At 41.4% G+C, this 17249-nt stretch overlaps 1 protein-coding gene across 2 annotated transcripts in view; it reads right to left on the bottom strand.

Moving 5' to 3' along the window:
* Positions 1–11022, bottom strand: part of LOC124416595 (ABC transporter G family member 21) — a 112540-nt gene extending 101518 nt beyond the window's left edge. For both annotated transcript variants that reach the window (XM_046897799.1, XM_046897801.1), the window contains exon 1: positions 10551–11022. In XM_046897799.1, the coding sequence (XP_046753755.1) occupies positions 10551–10666 (116 nt within the window). In that variant the 5' untranslated portion in view covers positions 10667–11022. The remainder of the gene's footprint in view (positions 1–10550) is intronic.
* Between the last annotated feature and the right edge of the window lie 6227 nt (positions 11023–17249).

The following is a 17249-nucleotide window of genomic DNA, read 5'->3' as shown; positions in this document are numbered from 1 at the left end:
AGTCGTTGAGAAAAGGGAGAGAAGCAGGATCGGGATACGGAGGGCGGCGTACGGAAAGACGAACCATCATCAAGTCGCAGGTAAGGCAGGTCAGTGACGTTATTTGCGAGAACCGCTTATACACACGGGGTGGTGGAGGGGGAGGGGGAGGTGGAGGTGGAGGTGGAGGTGGAGTCGGAGGTCCGAAGACGAGGCTCGTTCGTTTCTTAACGAGCGTTCCTCGTCTTCCCTCGGCTTCACGGCGAGGAAAAGAAGACTGCTAAAGGCTGCAGCGGTGCAGTAAATAGATATAGTCTGACTCTTATCCTCGATGAGAGAGAAACGTTTCGAAAACATGGACCGCGCTTCTGTCCTGCATCCTCTGTTTCCATCTCCATCTCGCGCTCTCTTTCTCTCTTTCTCTCTTTCTCTCTTTCTCTCTCGCTCTCGCTCTCTCATCTCCATACAGTATCCTTGCCGCCGCGCCAAAAAGTCCTTGAGAATGTCAGCCATGACATTACCAAGTGCGCGGAGTATCCCATCTCATCCCCCCCCCCCCAACCCTCTCCGTGGTCCAATCTAAAATTAGAGATCATAACTACGGCGGAAGTATTCTGCGGCTCGGTTTACGACATAGAAGAGGATGGTGGTAATGATGATGATGATGATGATGATTATAAAGACGAATATTGAGAAATTTTCAACCATGTAATTCGAACTGCGCAGTTATTGTAGATGTACGTAATTATTTCTAAATGTCGACTCCAACGCCGTGAATTTTGTGACAAATTAACTCCCTGAACTGCGGACTCTGGTTATTTGACATCTAGACCGAAGGTGAATAAGCGTTATATTTTCACATCGAAAAAAATGCAGCGTAGAAGATTTCTTTAATTATTCATCACCGTTACCGAAAACTTTAATAGTAGATATGTACATGACAAAGTAGAGTGTAGAGTAAATTTTATTCTAGCCATGGGAAATATCCCTTCTCCCACGTCTCGATATAAAAAGCGCATAAAATTAGGTGTGAATAATCGATTCATTGGTACCCGGGTCATTGCAATCAATAAAGCATTTTCTGTTTAATGCACTCAAACATTGTTCCCCTTTTGCATGCAGCATAATGTTAATAATTCTAACCGATATCGTTATATTTCAGTACACCTATATATATAAACAGGTATGTATAATGAAAGCTAGACGACATGAATCAATCGATATTATTGAATAATTATCGGATAAATCTTACGAATTCCCTCATATCAGCGGCGATCATATATATCGTAGGTATACACGTAAATATGAAATTGCCAAGAGAACAATGAAGAGTGTTTGCGTGTAACAATAAACCCTCGAAAATTGTACAACACATGACGTGTTTCAAAACTATATGTATAAACAGCGTGCAATAATCTTTCCAAAAAAATTAAACACAAACTCGAGCGATAAATATAATTTGTTTCTTCTCTAATCTCCCCCCCCCCCCCCCCCCCATCGCCATCTGTATCTTTTCACTGCCTTTCCTCAGGGAGAAACGCCGATGAATCAATCGCGCGACGCAGCTGTCTAGCTAGCGTATAAACGGGATGGGTTGGATAGAGGAGGATGAGGAGGATGAGGAGGATGAGGAGGATGAGGAGGATGAGGAGGATGAGGAGGATGAGGAGGAGAAGGGAAGGCGAGGAAGACTACGCGGTCTGAGCAGCTCAATGGGAGGTATAACCTTCGGTTTTGACTGACAGCTCGGAAATAGCTGATGGCGAGATGGCGGGACGAGGACGACGTGGGCCTTCCTCACCCGTGTGCGTAGCGTTTGCGGAAGGGGATGCAGAAGCCCAACCGACCGACCGACGGAGGTCGGACTGCATGCGTGCATGCGCTTCCTCTTCCCTATGCGCTGCATCTAAGGGAGAACTTGGTCCCCGTTGTCACGCTCTTATTGTGCATTATCGCGAAACTTTCGACTGCTACCTGCTATACGTGATACGTATGTATATGTATACCGTCGAATTTTCGCAGCGTGAGAATCGCAAAAACTTCCGTCGACCTCGGCACCGATGCGTGCGGTGGGTAAAAAAGAAACGAGGGCGAGAGAGAAAAAGAGAGAGAGAGGGAGGGAGGGAGAGAGAAAAAAATTGCGTTACACATGACAAATTAAAATGTAATAATATATCTCGGTTCGGTAAATTATATATACAGTTTATTATATCGCAAGTATTTGCGAATCATGCGTTATACGGATATTTCGCGGCGTGTTAAGGTTTCGTTATACCGGCACATGCCATTTTATTATATATAGTTATATTATATTAGGGTTATGTTTTTCTGTACACGCTGATCGCGACGAATTCGCGAACTGCACGTTGAGATATTTCATTTTCTGCGCTTTGTGTAATATATATAAATAAACCGGTCTGTGTTGCTTATACGTATATATACACATGCTTGGATATATCTATGTATTTCTACTATCGTATTATACTACGAAATCTAGGCGGGACCCGTGAGGGAGTGCTTTCGAATTTTAATCGGGTTTGACGCTTTTTTATTGCGATTCACATGCACACGTATTTATAGTAGATAGACATACGTGTTTACACCAAAGTATAGACGTGTGTGTATCGTTAGCAGACATGTTCGTCGGTTTGATTTGCTACAGGTTCCTGGTCACGGTTGTTAATCTGTTTAAAAACTCGATCCAAAGTCACAAATTTTCGCGCTGGTCGATGATAGTTATTGCAAAAGAATATTCAGGTGTTAATACAAAATTATAAGGTATGTTATATATACAAGTCGAGGTACCAAGTTACAAACCTTGGTCTGTGAGTTGAAATCTCGAAATGTTTTCGTTTAAGAAAAATTTAATCTTAAACTAGGTCTCGATAGAAGAAGTAATATTATCGAGTAGAAGAAGAAAAAAAGAAAAAATTCATAATTGTAAAGTAAGGACTCTAAAAATAATCTGCAGTATAATTTATCATGTCCCATATTCTACCGTCACGCATATATATAGAGTTTTTATTAGCAGAGATAAACTGTGAAAATAAAAATAAGAAAATTCTCAACTCCCGGAGCTGCGTTGTCGAGCAAAACGGTGACCAAGAACCAAGTATATAAAATATCTTGAAAAATTCTGGCATTCCACTAAACTACGGGATAAAATCTGTTCCTAAGTCATATATTGCAAGCTAAAAAATACACGCGCTGCTATGATTGCGAATAAGAATTACGCTACAGGTACAATCTGCATATGGTAAAAGCATGAAATATATATACATGACACAATGTGAGCCGAGAGTAATTTTGTAACAAAAAAAAAAAGACTAAAAAGCAAATCATAGCTAAGCTACGAGTATAACTGCAATCGGTTCCGATTTGTAGTGGGAGTAACGAGAGTTATCGAACCTTTAAAACCTAAAAATAAAGCGAAGGAAGGCAAATAATGTATGCCTAACACTTTTTGGCGTCGAACCAATTAGGTAGCCGGCGCTCTCAGTGTTGTTAAAATACTACGTTTCTATTAGCATAGTCTCGTATATCAGAGTTCGCGCAGTGCGCAGATTTTCATCTTTTTCGCTTTGCTCCGACTCTACGGATTCCAGGTCGAGGCTCCCCTCCCCTCTCCTTCAGGCCCCACCCCGATTATTCCACCTCCCACCTGCTCCCTGCAGCGCGAAAAATATTCTCATTCAATTGGCAATTAAGTACTGATTGCGAATCGTACGCGTAGCATTGAAAGCAGTATAAGCGTGCACGTAATTTATCATATATCGCAGCCATTCGGATTATGATTTAATAAATCGTAATATATGTAATTCTACCCTTTGCAGCTTGTATTAAATTTTTAACTCATTTTGTTTGTTTCATGCATACCATTTCGAATAATTTCTCTACCTGTCTATAAATTATTAGATGCTGGAGCCGCGAGAGAATAACAAAAAAATAAATGTCTCCGGGTGGCGAATGGGTAGAATTTGTCATATCTTATCTTATATTTGAAAGGGTTTATTGTTTTTTAAGGACTATATCACCTCTCGAGATTGACTTTCAAATTGCTGGATTAGAACAGCGTATTATAGACCGCACAAAATACAATTAATATATTTTTTTTTCTATCTCTTTACATAAAAATTGCGATATATGAGTATTCGATGTATTATCGATGAAGAAGGAAAAAAAAAAACTTGACGAAACTGCACTTATAATTGAAACTCATCTCAATCGACCAAGAAAAAGATTAAGAAACAAACTTTGACGGTAAATTTTTCCAATTCGTTATCATTCAGTGAGCTAATACGCTGCCCGATCAATTATTCATTTAGAAATAATTAACCAACACGAGACGCGACGGTGTTTGACGATCATCCGTAGTACCTAATAAATGCAAACGACGATTCGTGAAATAATCGCGATTAAACCGTGTAAGGCGCATATAGAGACCGATTGACAGTCGTTGAACGTAAGACTTCGCGCGTGTGTGCGTCTCTGCATATCCATATAGGGAGAGAGCTCCAAAGGTATATATATTCCACCCAGCAGAGCTTTATATCTGGCGTTCGGTTCGCAGTTCGGTCCGTCCAACCGCGTGTACGCTTACGTTTATGCATACATAGATGCACGCATGCACTCACGCACGATTGCGAGCTTACGAAGGAGTAAAAGGCCGGTGGATACACGCACTTACTACTATCCATCCCCGAGGTGGTTATGCACACTATATGTATACACAGATGCGTGCCACGTACGACCGGAGGACCGGTTCTGTATTTTCGCGAGTCGAGAGATCTGCCTGCATGCCTTCTCTCCTTTCCTCTCCTCTCTTCTCCCCACCGACCCCGATTTATTCGCGAATAGGTGTGCCGGTGTTACCGGTGTTCTCTCCTGCGAGCTCCATTTCCCCGGCCAGCCCTCTTCCCCTATCGCCTTTCCCCCTCATCCCTCTGGACCAACCATGTCGCGGAGCCTCCCTCCTTTTCCTCGACCCCAAACCGAGTCCAAGGAAGTCGAAGTGGAACTCGGCTCCCCGATCCCGCGTGGCGAGCGGAAAAGCGCGTATTTTTCAACGCCGATGAAACCACCGGCATCCGCATCGAGGCGATAATTTTCTCTTGTTTTTCTTTGCTCTTTTTTCGCTAAGATTATGATTTCTGGGTTGGATATAGCTACTGCAGCCATCGGGAAACGTAGGGTTAACATCCTGTCGACCGCGATTTCGAAATGCAGGAAAATTGGCACGTTGACTGTAATCTACAGATCCAACAGGTAGGTTTCGCTCCTTCTCCGTTCTTGACGAATATCCTAGCGCGTTGTATAAACGTAAATTATTACCTCGGGAATATTGTTTATTTTGTACCTCATGCATGGCGCAGTTTGTCGTGAAATAGCGATACGACTTTACTGCGATTCTATTTCGGATCACATCAGTAAGCGTCCCACGTGTGACGATTAAAAAACAGAAAGAAAAAGGAGAAAAAAAAAACTTGGAAAGAAAGCGAGACCAAAAAGCAGACTAAAATATTTTATCCATACCTCATGGATCATTTAGATAATTTTGTAATAAGGAAGACCGAACACAATGGCACCCATTATATCGAAACCATTGTGAGAATGATGATTTGAATCATTTTCAAAACTCCGTTCGCATGGTATTTTCATATAAATTTTAACATCATGCAGATCATAACATATGTATGATAGAGCGTATAAAACTTGTATAACAGTTGCAGAGTTCTGCATTTATGAAAAACCAGCAATATCTCGTCATTCTCTACACGCACTGGTACATACATAACATTAATAAAGCCGGGCGATGCAGCTAGTGCATAAAATTACCTGGTGCACCAACGTTAATTAACCTAGTCGGTCGTTTAGCTCGCATAGCTCGTGCGCGAGTGAGCAGCGAGAAGAATCAGCCCTGAACTTTGCAGCCTAATAACTTTGCTAACTTTGCGCTTGAAGAAATTTCTCATTTAGTTTCTTGAGTGTAAAAGTAAAAAAAAAAATAAAAAGTGTAAAACAAATTGAGTAAAAGCAAAACTTCACGTAGAACGATATAATGAAAGGAAAAAGAAAAGAAAACAAAAAGATATACTAAGTAGATATATCAATGAGACGGTATACATATACGAAGTGGAGGAGTTACATGTATATTTGAAAAACTTAGAACCACGCGATCCGATAATCATGCGGAATATTGTGCTTTTTTAAACATCTTTTCATGTCCAACAACTGCGCACGTATGTAGATATATTGTATAGTATGCAACGTATTTAACATATGTACATCTAATACACGTTCATGTATTCTTATATCCGTGCCCAGCCAGAGTTCACGTTGACGTAAGTGTGTTACATGACAATGCGTGCACACTGACACATATGTATGTGCACGTGTATACCTACACAAGCATTTCAAGCAGGGCCGTGAGTTTCGTATATTCGATATTCGAGCTTTTCCCATCGACCGTCCGACTGGCAGACTGCGAAGCACTCAGGTTAAAAGAGCGCGTTTGTGTATACATAATACAGGTAATGCAAGATTTAGGCGAAATGTCGAGTAAATTGCGTATCTAAGTGGAGGTTCGGGTCGCGGACACGCGAATGGCCGCGCCTATATCGCCTATATGCATCGACTGCTCCACTTACGCGGGGCCATTGAGCCCCTGATGTGGGTGCCCCTTAACACGTCACTTTAATAAACAACAACGTGGCTACTATCGACGTACATGTACGACGGATTTTGTATATACATATATATGGTGTGTATGTGTGCATGCGTGTGTATATATAGACGCATACAAGAACGCACAGTACAGGCAAATGGGCAGGAGCGTAGAAAAGGCGGGTCGCCGACCCGTCGCTTTAATATTTACATACTTAGAGCGCCTCGCGACCGGCAACAAGTCCCTATATCTAACCAACGATTTAAATCTGACTTAACGATGCAACGGAACGCACTTTGGAGTTTAGGCGTGCAGCAATATGTGTAACAAAATAACGAAGAACAAAAGAAACAAGGAATTGTTTTTTATAGTGTTCGTATATTGTGATCAGGGATATAAGGGTGTACCTTATTGCAAAAACTCAAGAGCATGAAGTTGGTAAAGTTAATAATTGTAAGTAACGATGCACGTTTAGGAAATATCGTTACTTCGCAACTTTAGGAATGTTTAAGATTTAGTAAATTGTGATAAATAAAATATGCTCATACTTTGGAAAGTCAACTCCTTGAAAGTCATTCTGAAATTGCGCAATAATGATTTTTTCACTGACGTTTCGTTACGTTAACGTTAATAACTTTAGCCTCATAAAAACACGAGGTTGGAGCTTGTGGTGTTAACGTAACGGTGCGTTTAAAACTTATTACGGAGACTAATTATATTATGGAAACAACACTTTCAAAATCGTTTTAAGATTGTTAATTGTAAATCAATGGTTATTGTTTCTATGCTTCGTTGTTGCGTTAACGTTACTAACTTTAATCTTGTGTAAAAACTGATCACGTTGGATAGTGTAGGGAAGAAAAATTTCATTTGCTTTTTTGGCACGCCAGCTATTTTCTAACACTAAAATTTAATCTTAATTGCTAAATTGACAAACATTTCAATTTAATTACATACCGCTGCTATCAACATTTTTCGTTCATCACATTTCCAGCGATTTCCATACTTATATTATACCCGGAACTATTAACGGTTCGTTGAACTTATAATTTTACGTTCAACGGTTGAACGACATTCTGTGTGATCATTTAGTTGTACAGTGGCAAATGTAGAAAAACGCTTCAAAATATTATTACAAAGGGTGAAGGCATCCATTTTGCCTCCCTTTCCGATTTAGTAGTAGTCATAGTTAAAAGACGTATAAAAGACGCTTTCATATGTCCACAAAATGAATAAGGTTGCTGCGTCAATCAACATTATTGTAAAAACAGTCTTCTTTCTAACTTTGCTCCAATTTTGTAAATTCCATCTATCGGGTACATCATATCGTTAAGAGTCCTACAGGATCTAATTTTCTACATCTTTTAATGAAAAATCACGTGGACCAGAAAACTTTTTGCTTAAGTTAAAAAAACGTGTTCAAAAATTGATGTGTCTTTATTCGAAAACGTAAATTGTTCTCTGGTATCATTTCACCTCTCTCTTACCGTTCTAGGGTTAAACGTCAGATGATAAAACGAAATCGCTTGAAACGTAACAAAAGAGTGAAATTCCATCAGCATTCTGTACATTTATTCTGATATGAACCGAGGCGAGAAGATGCAATATTGCACCGTCCATGAGTAAGTAGAACATTTCAGATTTTATACGCATGCATGAATACATGCCACGCCATGCATCCGTGGAAGTGAGAAACGGTCGACGATGACAACGGCGAACAATGCAGTCAATAAGGAAAATCGTTGACGCGACTAGCAACGCAACAATATAGGTATACGTACGCAAGGGAGGAGGGGGTGTGTAAGATACGTAGGAAGAGACACCGAGTCTCGGTGTCAATTCCCATTTGGCACGCATTCCTTCACCGCAAGTCGCGCGTATGTCGTCCCACTTTGCTAGTAGCACTGCTGCTTCACCCGCAAGATATACTTCTATGTATAATATTACGTTGTTATGTAGTGTAATAACCATTCGCGTACACGCGCGTTTGTTTTGATGACGCAATAGTGAGAAGCTATATATAACACAACACCACACAACAAAGCACGCAGGTACCTAAGTACGTGCAATGCGGTGTTACAGTATTTACTTGTTGCCTTTAGATTTCATTAATCTGTCATCGAACTTGCCGCCGATGAACAAGAAGACTGAAATATCTGTCTAATCGACTCACGCAACGTGCAATAACGTACCTACGAAAATTCTGTCTACTCCATTTTTTTCGCCACAGATCTTATCTGCATTTCATTTCCAGTACGATGCTGTTCACAGGAATTGAATTATAGAGAAAAAAAAAAAAAAAAAAAAAACATCACCTGTATGGACATCAAACTTTAGCGAAATATTCAATTTTTTATTTTTATTTTATTTGTTTGATATGCACCCGAGTCAAAATCCTTGCAATCAACAAAAGCCTTCGGTATTGTTATTCAGACTCTGCGCTCGTTTGTCCCGAATCGTGTCTGGAGTGCAGAGACGCGCCGAAAAATCCGAACCAAACTTCTATCGCATGGCAGGGGGGGGGGGGGGGGGGAGGGGGGATATAATGCATGCATAGCGTTACTCCATGATTACAATCAGACTTGTATTATTGGTGGTTCTTTTTTTACACGCAATTAATTCCTTGTACTAATTAAACAAAACTCTAAGCAATTAAGAAAATGTATTATACTCAAGTTTATATAACTTCGCACATGAGCCGAGAGATTATACGGGATGTAATAAAGAGTTTATTCGACACTTTCCCACGTTTAGTTCTTTCATAAGCTTTGAAATTTTAACCCGCCAAGTTACAAAAGATATGGAAAAGGGACCCTTTGTCCTTATATATATAATGCAACATGCGGTCCAGGTTGAATAAGATGACGATTAATTAAAGCGACGTTAAGTATGACTTGACTTTGACAAATGGGCCTGGCGATAAACACAGATTGGTAAATTACGCGGGTTACGCCTTGTTAAATTAGATGTGAAGGAAGAATCGGTTTGTTTTTTATTTTGCTCATAAGTAATTCTGTAAACATGAAATTTCATAAAAATTTCCGTTGGGTGAACGACGATGCCGTCTTTCTGATAATTTCGTACCTCGATGAAATTGGAAGGTTTTGGACAAGTCTCACTGAAATCGTCGATAACGAATAAACGAGAATGAATTTTTCATTAGTCCAATAAATTAGGTTTTATTTTTATTCGCATCAATTTTTCATTTTTAAATGATAATTACACGAGACGTGACCGAATCGTGAAATGTGAAATTTTCCTCATTTAACGAAGTTAACTTACAATCAAATACATACCGGTCTTTTATTTTAGTTGATTAAGAACCGGAAGCGGGCGTATCTACTGTTATACAAACTTCTTTCAGAGCCCAAGCGTCAAGTTTCGCCATTTATGCACGATTTTGGCACAAGCAGTGAGTGACGGATAAGTGAAAATATTCCTCGTTTCGAATCTTATGTAATTAAACACGCACCACGAACATATAAAAAATCATCCAAATCGTGAACCTCAAATTAGAGACTGAAAACTAGAGAATTAGACTGATTGAAAGACACATTCAAACACTGTCCGTATCGAGTTGTCAGTGTAATCTTACGAATTTCAAGCTCAAAAGTGTAAAAATCACATTTCCGCAATCAGTAAATCGTTGAATCGATTGAAAAGAAGTTCAGTTCTATTCAAGACGAAAAGTTCTTAAATTCGTATCGATGAATGGTTTTGCGACAAGTTGGCAACTATTGTAAAACATGTAAATTGCATAACATCTGTTTTCTAGCCTGAAGCTGGCAGGCTGGAGCCTTGCCGAAACATCGTATCGTAAAATCTTTTTTCCACAAAATGACCAACGTCGACGACCTTCTTTATGAATATTATTCAATAAATGATAAACAACCTCGTTCTTTCTTACCTTGGTGTGTTGACGACCGCCGGCCTGCCCATCGCCCGCTGCTGGCGTTTCTCGTTGCTGGGAAGCCGCAGGTAATCTTGGTCGCCAAGAAGGAAGAGATCCTTTGATATAATCATGTCAACCGTCTATGAGTCGCCGCCACCCCGCGCCGTTTCTCACTCTATCGAAAACGAAAAAACCCTCGTCCAAACTCCTCCTCACTTCACTCCTCTATCCTCTATCCTCTCAGTCAGCCGGTGCCGCACCCTCTGAGGGCCACGGAACCACTCCGATATACGTAATCGGTCCTGGCGCCGGTCACAGATACCGGAAAAACTCTACCAGAGAGAGAGAGAGAGAAAGGGAGGGAGGGAGGGAGGGAGGGAGGGAGAGACAGGGTCTGCAGGTCCTCAAACACAACTTTACTACAAGGAGTATAAGGTGCAAGGAGCAATGACGTGTCGAGGGGTAAAACGGGTGGTTGGCAAGTGGTGGGAAAAATAGAGGTGAGTGGGGGGGGCGGGGGGGGGGGGGGATTCCCTCTTCCGATCTCCTGCCACAGGATGTCTCGTCTGCACGTTTTACTCCTTCTCTTTGTTGTTTGTTTCGTTTTTCTTTTTCGTTGTCTTCTGTTTATTCTTTCCGACTTTTTCTTCTTCTCCTTCTCCTTCACCGAACAAAATCCTTGCGTGTGTGTTACACGTCTGTCAGTCGTATCGTCGAAACGCAGCCGGCGATTAGACGAACCGACGATGCTGGGGGTTTTAAAGGTTTACCGTTCAACTATTAACGTAATAGATTTTTCGTCTTGTATTCATAGTTGGTTTCATATATGTAATTTTTTATCTTTTTTTTTTAAATATTATTCTTTATATCTTTCTTGACCTATTTTGACTCGTTTCAAACACTGGTTTAAAATAACGAAGATACGGATTATACTGTAGCACAGTGGGTCGTTGCGGTTTATGTATTCGGTTTGTTTTCTTGTTTGTCGTTTACTCGGTGCGTCGCTGTTTCCGTCAAAATTCACTTCGCCCAAAGAGCAACAACAAGATTCTCTCGCGTTTTTAGAAACGCACGACTGTTAATACATATATATATATATATATATATATATATAATATTCTCGGCCCAGGCGTCTAAGGTCAAAACACTCGGTCGTTGTTTCAACTACTCGTATACCCTCCTGTCGCCATATACGTAACATCAACGGCACACGCGCACGATTTTGCGTATGTATAGCGAATGTTTACGACATACACACACGCATCCATACACGCACACAATAAGGTCGTCGTGCGAAGTAATTTCGAACCGCGGGTTCAACAATCCGTGTCAAACAAGTACGTTTGGGTGTCGAGTGGAAAGGAAGGAAGGAAGGAAGGAAGGAAGGAAGGAAGGAAGGCAGGTATCCAGCTATTCGGTCGGATACGTACACATATGATGAATAAAAATACTCATACACGCGCGTTGTGTTTAGATTAAGAATTTATTCAACTCTCCGCGCTATTGTATAGCTTCTCCGAGTTCTCTTTCCTCCTCGTATTTCACTCTCCGGTTTTTATCCCCTCGGGCTGATGACGATAAGCTTCGCAATTCGGTGAAAAGACGACGACGATCGTGTGTGCGTCGGTTTTCACTGGAGCTCTGTGCAGAGCAATGCAGCAGAAGCGGAAGCAGAAGCAGAAACAGAAGCAGCAGGGGCGCGAAGATGCGGCAGGCTTGTCAAGCTGCGGTAAAAACGCGGTGTCGTTAACCCGACGACGGGTCCGCTGACGTTGAAGCGGCGAAAAATCATCGTCGATGTGTATGACAAGGGCTGAAAAGAGCCGCTCTCCTTTGCTCCGTAGAGTGAGAGAGAGTGAAAAAGAGCCAACAAGGAGAGGAAGGGAAAAAAGAGAGAGAAAAAGATGACACGAAAATCTTCTTTGGCGTAAAAATAATCTCTCTCTAATAAAAAATTGTTAAAAAAACAACAACAACAACAACAACAACTCTCTTGTTTCGATATCGCTGTTGTTCCCGTTCTCGGTCTACTTTACGTTCGCTGTCGGGGGGATTCAACGCCCTCGCAGCTCTTCTCCGCTATCTCGTAAAACCGTTGCCTGTCGTCGGTCCGACAGAAATAAAGAAACGTTCGCGCTCCTCGGCTCCGCGTTGCGTGCGACAAGAAACGTTCGTTCGACTGTCCTTCGCGACTTACTTCTTTAACTCGAACGACAACAACGACGACGACGACGCGAAGGCGAGATCAGTAGTGATCAGTCTCTGTACGTTCGGCTCGTATGATTGGATCGCGCTTCGCTCATCGAGACAGAAGCGCACGCGACGCACGACTAGTGCGAACTGAGCTGCGGGCCGAGCTCGCGCCGCGTTGCGTCCCGAAGCCGAACCAGCCAAAGTACACACACAAACAGAAACACACACATACGCACGCAGGCACACACACACACACGGACCGGCGACTCACCCTTCCTTCCTCCGAGACACGGGAGCCGGCCTATCGGCTATCAGTTGGCCGCGGGAAAAGCGCGCGCGCGTTTATACTGAGACCGAAGTTTCGATCCCTTGTTATGTCCGACCGATCGCTTCTTCCGTCGTCGGTCGGTCAGGAAATCAAAGATTTTTTTCCCAAACTTACCCTCGGTAAGAGGATAAGGCGGGGCGGAGGGGGGAGGGGGGAGGGGGGAGGGGGGAGTTCCTGCCGCGGTAACGCTCGATTTTATAACGGCCCTCTCGCGTTCCTTGCGTACTCCGGATTCCGGAGGAGCAGCCAAAACTGAAACAATGCGAACCGGACGGACGATCCCGAATAACGCTGCACCTCCGGATGCCTTCTTGCTTATCGTCAGGGCATGCCTGCCAGACGCGATTGATAGTCTAACACCCTCCTTGAAGGGCGGCTCTACCGCACACTTTTTCAAATTTCATCGTTTTCAATGGATTATCTAGATTCTAGCCGACACCGGATTAGTTTTTTTTTCACGACGTTGATCGGTTGGTTAATAGTCAATAAGACGATTTTTATTTTGGAATTATTCAAATTTCGACTCGGCTGCTCTACGGATTAGTTCCAAATAAATTGTCAAAAATCTTCTCTAAAGCACGGATCTCTGTCTCAACTTTAAGCCTTTGGACAAGAGCTGGGAAATCACAGTCACATATATATATATATATATTTTGTAACAGGACAAATTGCTTTAAAAAAAATCTGTTACTGGGAGAAATCAGTGCGCGTTGATTCTAATATATTCAATAAAGATCAGCAGCCTCTATAGAGCATTCTATATGTCAGATGTACCCAATTGGTCTTAGACTTTCTTGTCAGTTTAATATCGGTGGACAATTGACAGAAAGTGCGCCATTGACGATGCTGATATATTTAACGAATGGTAGCATCAACGCTGATCTATTTATCACACTTATAGATTTTTTGCAACTAATTGATCCTGCGATCAAATCTATGTATACCGAAGGTTAAGTCAAAATGTGCATATTTTAAATAGTCAATTTCCCAAACCTTGCGAGGCGAGGGAGTCGGGATTCAGGGTTGAGATAGAGACGTATTTTATTCATTTGGAACCAATTCGCGAGGCATCCTGGTCAAATTTCGAAAAAGTTCTAAAATAGAACCACCCTAATACTCACAGGTCCCCTAACTTTTATGAAATAACGAAAAACCGATTTTCGCATCAGTGATCAGACTTCTCGTTTTCTTCTAATTCTACCAAACTAGGTATATATTTTTCATCCACACATTCCAAGGCAGCATACGTTTTGACCCCTGAGGACCAAAAAAGGATAACCCCGGCAAGGTGAACGAGGTGTTTGAATTGGCGGGCTGCGACGACTGGGCCTTTCTTTATACTACCGTACGTTTCATGTGTGCACAAAGTGCGGCTCACTCTCCCGGTTTTGAATTGCGATATGCGGCGAGCGCAGTTGGTCGAAAGCCCCCGTGGCCCTGGCACAACTGAAACACCACCGAATAACCCGGACGGTCTGCACGGTGGGCTTGTGTAGGTGACTCGGCCGACCGCTATGTCAACCGGGCAAAACGCACTTCTTGTATCGAGACGCTGTATATGGTGAACTACAAACAAACGAAACATACCTACGTACGTGTTGGCTTCACTTTGCGTTTTATCGCCAATGTTAATATCGACAGCGTAATCACTCACACATTCTCTCTCTCTCTCTCTCTGTTTTTCTCTGCAAACAGCGGTGGACGAGATCTGCAACTTCGAGAAAGAAAAAAAAAAAAAAAAGAACGGAAAAAGAATTGCCAATTGACGCGAGATGCAGGATATTTAGAGAAGACTCAAAGAGCGATGAAACACTTTCACTTGGTGCGTTGTTAAGCAGTCTGCAGGGAAATCCTCACGTTCAAGTATAGAAACACTTTGAAATAGGATCGCAGAGGGTTTCAGTTTCTTGGCGTCATGACGTCGTTTTCAGTCCAACAAAAAGTGACACGATGAGTCAAGGAAGAAGAGAGACGTTGACAAAAAAAATTTACAAATAAAAATAACCAGTCCGAGTTTAACAATATTGAAATTCCTCGTTTTTCACGCGAGATTTTTATTTTTCTCTTCGCCGGATCCTCCGCGTGCGTTTGTTCGAAATAACCTCGGGAATGTACGGAAAAAAATTAGCATGCTAAATTTGCAGAACCGAATGCGATTACACTAAAACAAAAATTACCTAATTCTATAATCTTTGCCGCTTGCTTCTTGCGATTAGAATAGTAATTGTATAATTTACAATGGATTCGAAACACTTTTTACCCTTTTTCAATTTCAGATTCAACCACGCATACGTTTTCTCTGTATACCTGATAACTTCACGGCTCGAGTGAACGATTGTTAGAAAACATTACTGCGAGATATTCGAATTGATTTATGAATTGCATGTGAATATAACATTGTATAATATTGGGGACTGATATGATGTTCTTTTCAAAATCGAATAATGGACCAAATCTTACAGACGATTCAATGTCAAACATGAATAATAAATTTTTCGTCTAGTAAATAAACGCCAATTATTTTCCCTCCCTAAAACTCCCAATCGAACTGTAACTGTAATTTTTCTTCCGATTAATTTTTTACAAACCAACGAAGATTACAATTTTCATTTATTGAAAAATGATACCAAATAATCGATAAGAATCTGATTTTCACATCAAGTTATACAGAGTTTCGAGATATAACCAATTTCACCTAGTTTATATTATACAGTTTCAAATGAGGTTAAAATTTTTGTATTGCTTATAGATTCACGTTTGATGCCTGATCAAAACCGCTGTAGCAGGGAAAACAAATCAAGGTTGCTTTAAAACTTGCAACTTTTAAAGTTCACGAGTATTTATTCAAAGGTAAGAATCCGTTTGATTCCCCTTGGGAACCCCTAGAAATCAATCGCGTTGCAACAGAGTCGAGAGAAAAGTAAAGATACGCGTGGAAAATGAAATTTTCATCGTCTATACGAGTTGATGCAAACCGAGGCAAATCTATTCTATTACTCACCGTTTGTAGGAGCATGAGCATTAGCGACTTAATATCGGCCTGAAATAATGTAGCCGCAGAAAAAAAATGAGTTTTACAGACATAAATAGGACCAATGCAAACTGTCACATGATCGTCATATACCGTAATAGACACATTATACGAACCTGTTTTGTTCTCGAAGGAGGGAGAAAAAAATGGAAGAATCATAACACAACGTTCATATTATAACGCCCCCGTTCGATACGAGAGAGAGAGAGAAACGCAAGAAAGACGCGAAGTTGACAATAGGATTGACAATGCGAAGAGAAAATAATACATCCACTATAACCGCACAATCTATTTCACGTGATCAATAATTGCGAGTCGCGCACATCGGCGCGACAGTCCCGCGATTTCGATAAGCTATAAAGTAGCAAGTCAGATCACAATTGTAGCATAATACAGCAGCCGGATCCGCAAGATAGTTTCTATAGCGGAGAAAGCATTGCCTGCCAGGTAGTACAGTACCTTATACCTATCGCAAAAATCGCGAGTTTGAAAGCCAAACGGTTAAACGCTAGCGAATTTAATTTGCCTGCCATGCCGGTTGATCGTCACCGCGGGTAGCGACTCGATTCGCCTCTCCTATCACATCCTTATCGCATTCCCTACATTATTTGATACGCGCTTTAAAAAGTCGATGAACTCGAATCGGTCTCTGTAATACGCGTATCGACGCACGCGCAACTTTACCGAGCATTTATAGTTACAAATCTATATGTGTACTTATATTGTATATATAATATATATACATACAAACATCCTACGTGTACAACTGCAAGTTTGCAACTGCAAATGACTGTCCGTATGCACATGTATGTTATATCATATAGGTACAGTATAAACTAGCGACGTACGTCGCGCTAAGAGACAAGAAGAAGCATCGTCAGCTGTAATGTACGCGAACCAGCATCGCTGCAGTAGCGTTATACATAGTTATGTATGCGCGAGATACACGATAAATACCGCTAATTAGAGAGCCTTTTAAATGAAAAGTCATTTCGCAATGAAGCGGACATGAAAGCCTCTGTGTACTCTTACAAGCTGAGTAGGTATAACGTAAGCAGAGCCGTGCAAAGCGGTGTAATAATGTAATGTATTCCGTTACACATAGGTATGTACGTCCCGTGTCACCAAAGGTGTTCACTGATTTACGCATTGCCTCCAGTAT

The sequence above is a fragment of the Diprion similis genome, chromosome 2 (assembly GCF_021155765.1).
Source record: "Diprion similis isolate iyDipSimi1 chromosome 2, iyDipSimi1.1, whole genome shotgun sequence".
In the NCBI taxonomy this organism is placed as follows: Eukaryota; Metazoa; Arthropoda; class Insecta; order Hymenoptera; family Diprionidae; genus Diprion; species Diprion similis.
The sequence above is the reverse complement of the archived record's forward strand: the minus strand, read 5'-3'. Positions and strand labels throughout refer to the sequence as shown.